Source organism: Triticum aestivum, chromosome 6A (genome assembly GCF_018294505.1).
Source record: "Triticum aestivum cultivar Chinese Spring chromosome 6A, IWGSC CS RefSeq v2.1, whole genome shotgun sequence".
Classification (NCBI taxonomy): domain Eukaryota; kingdom Viridiplantae; phylum Streptophyta; class Magnoliopsida; order Poales; family Poaceae; genus Triticum; species Triticum aestivum.
This window is the reverse complement of record NC_057809.1, coordinates 417,366,784-417,371,127: the sequence shown is the minus strand read 5'-3', so window position 1 is coordinate 417,371,127 and position 4,344 is coordinate 417,366,784. Positions and strand designations below refer to the sequence as shown.

Genomic DNA, 4,344 nt, shown 5'->3' with positions numbered 1-4,344 from the left:
AGGCACAGTAGTACGTAGCAACGTAAGCGCACTGCACATACCTTAGAAAACAGCCCCTCCGATTGATCACTAGCCACCAGTTCGTTAGGCTCCGAAAACGACCTAACGATGATGCTATAGTCGGTTGTGGGCGGCAAATTATAACCCAAAACCTCCCATAAACTACGCAGAAAACCTTATCCCTCGCTAATAATCAATCTGCCTCCCCGCTTAACAGGCCAAACTCGAGGTGATAATGAGCTCGTCCTCTCCCCGGCACGAGCCACCCTCTCGCGCCCCATATATACCTGGCCGCCCCTCCCCTCTCTCCTCACACTGAACAACTGCAGCAAACACCATTCAAGCTAGCTACAGGGCACTAGCTAGACAGAGCTAGCAATGGCGAAGGACATTGAGGCGGCACCCCAGGGCGGCGAGTTCTCCACCAAGGACTACTCGGACCCGCCGCCGGCGCCGATCGTGGACTTCGAGGAGCTGACCAAGTGGTCGCTCTACCGCGCGGTGATCGCCGAGTTCGTCGCCACGCTCCTCTTCCTCTACATCACCGTGGCCACCGTCATCGGGTACAAGCACCAGTCCGACCCCACCGTCAACACCACCGACGCGGCCTGCAGCGGCGTCGGCATCCTCGGGATCGCCTGGGCCTTCGGCGGCATGATCTTCGTCCTCGTCTACTGCACCGCCGGCGTCTCAGGTCCGTCCATCGATCGACCACTAGTTCTCTTCTCGCGCGTGCATAACTGCACATGCATGCATCATGCATGGGTCATGCGTGAGACTGACTGTTCTCTCTTCACGATGCATAGGTGGGCACATCAACCCTGCGGTGACGTTCGGGCTGTTCCTGGCGAGGAAGGTGTCGCTCATCCGGGCGCTGCTCTACATCATCGCGCAGTGCCTCGGCGCCATCTGCGGCGTCGGGCTGGTCAAGGGCTTCCAGAGCTCCTACTACGTGCGGTACGGCGGCGGCGCCAACGAGCTCAGCGCAGGCTACTCCAAGGGCACCGGGCTCGCGGCCGAGATCATCGGCACCTTCGTGCTCGTCTACACCGTCTTCTCCGCCACCGACCCCAAGCGCAACGCCCGTGACTCCCACATCCCGGTGAGTACTATTGACTACAGTATATACCGTATTATACCATAGAGTACACTTTACGATGTCTCTCAAAAGGAAAAGTACACTTTAGAGTGTATAATTGATGCTTATGGTTTATGGCCAATGATAGACTGGATGCAGATCAAAGTGCTGGGAAAGTCGTTGACCTTGTCCTTAACTCCTTATTCTGCTTGTGACTTAGCTTTGGAACAACTTACTACTTGACAACGAGAAAACATTCTAGAACAAGTTTGTAAAGAATAATCTAGTAAATTAAACTCGAATTACTGAAACTAATTGCTGGTAAAAAGCGATTATCAGATCATATACTCAATTTCTACTACCAGTGCTATAGTAGCAAAATACTTTCGTGAGATAGCTCTCGTGGTCACGCAATTGCGTATGCAGGAGTAGGGCAAGCAAGTCACAAATCCTGACAAAATGAAGCATTTTAGTGAACCTAAAGGCTAAAGTGCCACCCAAAAAATGCAATATTTACGGTCCAAAATTGTACGAATCACTCCACATCAAGCACCTGCATGTGCAAATGTATCTGCTTGTCTGATCCACAGCGTGCCAATAGGCAGATAGGAAGATTCTCTTGCTCGATTAGGCACTAGTCGCTGTCTCGCCGCATCGTCTACAGAAATCTGAGGTGGCAAATCGAAAATGGTCGCCACCAATTAATGAGGAAATATGTTGCATGGGTATGAAGAAATTGCAGAAGTCCAGGGATAATGTCATGCATGGACGTATTTTGTCATTCAGATTTGGTGAACCATCCCTTTCTGGTTACACAATTTTCAAACAAGTATGCTCTTATTTGCATTCTTTTGTGTTGAGATGTATACTCAATTCTGGAATAATATTTACAAATCACCTAAAAAGTACAGTAACATCTACAAAAGCAGCAACTTGTTTTGTCCTTAATTTGCTATAATATTGACCAAGATGCTTGCTATCGTCAGTCTCTTTGATGTAACTGATCAGCGTGCATGCTAGTTAAGCTGATGTGTTTCATGGTTTGATCTTAATGTTTTGAACTTACCGATCTACTCAGGTGCTGGCTCCTCTCCCAATCGGATTCGCCGTGTTCATGGTCCACCTGGCCACCATCCCCATCACCGGCACCGGCATCAACCCGGCGAGAAGCTTGGGAGCTGCTGTCATCTACAACAAAGACAAGGCCTGGGATGACCAAGTACGACACATCAGTACACTATCATGGCCAATACAGTTATATGCTATATATATATGGCATAAAATATTGAGTACTCCCTCCGTAAAGAAATATAAAAGTGTTTAGATCACTACTTTAGTGATCCAAACGCTTTTATATTAGTTTACAGAGAGAGTAATATTTATCAGCTACTACTTGGCTTTGGTCACAAATCACGGTCGACTAGTACTTGATAATTCTAGACTGAATTGACAATCACACGGGATATATTTGATTAACTTATCATGCTTAGTTGATGCCAAATAGAAAACTTATCATGTTTAGTCTTACATTCAGTAATCAGGATAATATTGCAAACGAACGGTTGCTTTCAAAGATATTGCAAATGAAGGGCAGGATAATGCTTGCCAAATTAAACAGCTAGCTGGTGTCAGTGTCGACACTCCAAAATTTCATCTATCATTGATCATTCGAACTACTCACTTAGGTTATGCATGACATGCTCATCCACTATTTTTGACGTTATATAACCTAATCCATACCTCACACACACCTAAAAGATGCTCCGTGGAACATAACAACAGGTTTTAAAATCTGCTGCATGCATGTCACCATCGACCAAATGATTTAACTATGTCAATTTATTCAGTTTTTCTAACCATGGCGAATCAAATCGTTATAAGATAAGCAATAAAGATTGCTTCGTCTGTCCTGTACGTACATCACATAAACTTCCAATGAAGCGGCGCCGCTGCCGCTGATCTGCCTGCCACGTGCTGACTGCTGTTTGTGTTCGTGCAGTGGATCTTCTGGGTGGGGCCGCTGATCGGCGCCGCCATCGCCGCCGCCTACCACCAGTACGTGCTGAGGGCCAGCGCCGCCAAGCTCGGGTCCTACAGGAGCAACTAAGCCGGCCGTCGCTCCGGCCGGACTGAAGTGTAGATATGTGCGAAGAAGAAGGCCGCCTCCAGCAAATGCGCTATGGTTGCTCGATCCCACACCTTTGTCCTGTTCAGTGGCTCCAGTCTTTGCATCATCAGCTGCTACCGTTCCTCGGCTTGTGCATATGTCGATGTGACCGTCCATTCGTACGTCGACGTGTTCCGGAGTTCGCCATGTTTGCTTGCTGCTGTTTCTTCCAAGTGTGCTATCCATTTACTCGCTCTATGTATGTATGTATGCATGTGGAGAATTTGTGAATCAAAGAATTGGTATCGTTTGTGAAATTTTATTTTACTTGCAAAGAAAGAGCTTCCACAGCTTCCATTAACTGCTTTTAGAACCAAGACGAAATAAGAGTCTGCCTTTAAATTAATAAACGCCAACATAATTTCCCCGCAAAAATGCCAATATAATTGACGAATGTTCTGTATTTCATCCTAGCACCTAATGGATCCTGCGCATCTGATTGTGATCGCATTGCTGTGATCTAAGAGTGAGTCATGGCCTGTGGTTTCATTTCACAATTTTGAAAAATGTTCACAAACTTGAAATGTTTTTCATTTCAAAAAATCTTCACGAAATTAAAAACCGTTTCTAGATTTCAAAAATTGTTCATGAATTGCCAAAAAAACCACAAATTCAAGTGTATTTGAAACATGTTCAAAAAAATAAAAATGTCCACGATTTCAAAAGATGTTCATGATTTCAAAAGAAATCTTGATTAATTTAAGAATATTTGAGATTTCAAAAAACTTTAAGAATAAAAAGAATGTTCATGATTCCAATTTTTGTTTGTTATTTTTTCCTAAAAAATGTCCAAAAATCTAAGAAATGTTTGCGAATTCAAAAATTGTTCACAAATAAAAAACATCAGCGTGAATTTGAAAAATGTTCACAAATTCAAAAAAAATGTTCATTTTTTCAAAAACAAATTACATATTCAAAAAATCAAGAATTCAAAAAATGTTCACTAATGCAATAATATTTCAGGATTTAAAAAATGTTTCTGGATTTGAAAAATTCTTGCCAATTCCAAACTGTTCAGGAAATTAAAAAACGTCCGTGAACTAAAAAAATATTAGCGAATTCGGAAAATAGGAGGTACATTGGAAAAAGAAAACCAAAA

At 43.9% G+C, this 4,344-nt stretch overlaps 1 protein-coding gene across 1 annotated transcript; it reads left to right on the top strand.

Annotated features, from left to right (window-relative positions):
- Positions 1-300: 300 nt before the first annotated feature.
- LOC123127707 (probable aquaporin PIP2-2) lies at positions 301-3,507 on the top strand. Its single transcript, XM_044547500.1, has 4 exons — positions 301-694; positions 807-1,102; positions 2,157-2,297; positions 3,078-3,507. The coding sequence occupies exons 1-4, from the start codon at positions 379-381 to the stop codon at positions 3,183-3,185; spliced, it is 861 nt and encodes a 286-aa protein (XP_044403435.1). The 5' UTR covers positions 301-378; the 3' UTR covers positions 3,186-3,507.
- The last annotated feature ends 837 nt before the right edge of the window (positions 3,508-4,344 follow it).

Bases quoted from the DNA above. Each gene is read 5' to 3' on its own strand.
- LOC123127707 (XM_044547500.1), top strand. From the start codon at position 379: ATGGCGAAGGACATTGAGGCGGCACCCCAGGGCGGCGAGTTCTCCACC. The intron at 695-806 runs GTCCGTCCATCG...CACGATGCATAG, and splicing joins CTGCACCGCCGGCGTCTCAG to GTGGGCACATCAACCCTGCG. The intron at 2,298-3,077 runs GTACGACACATC...GTGTTCGTGCAG, and splicing joins ACAAGGCCTGGGATGACCAA to TGGATCTTCTGGGTGGGGCC.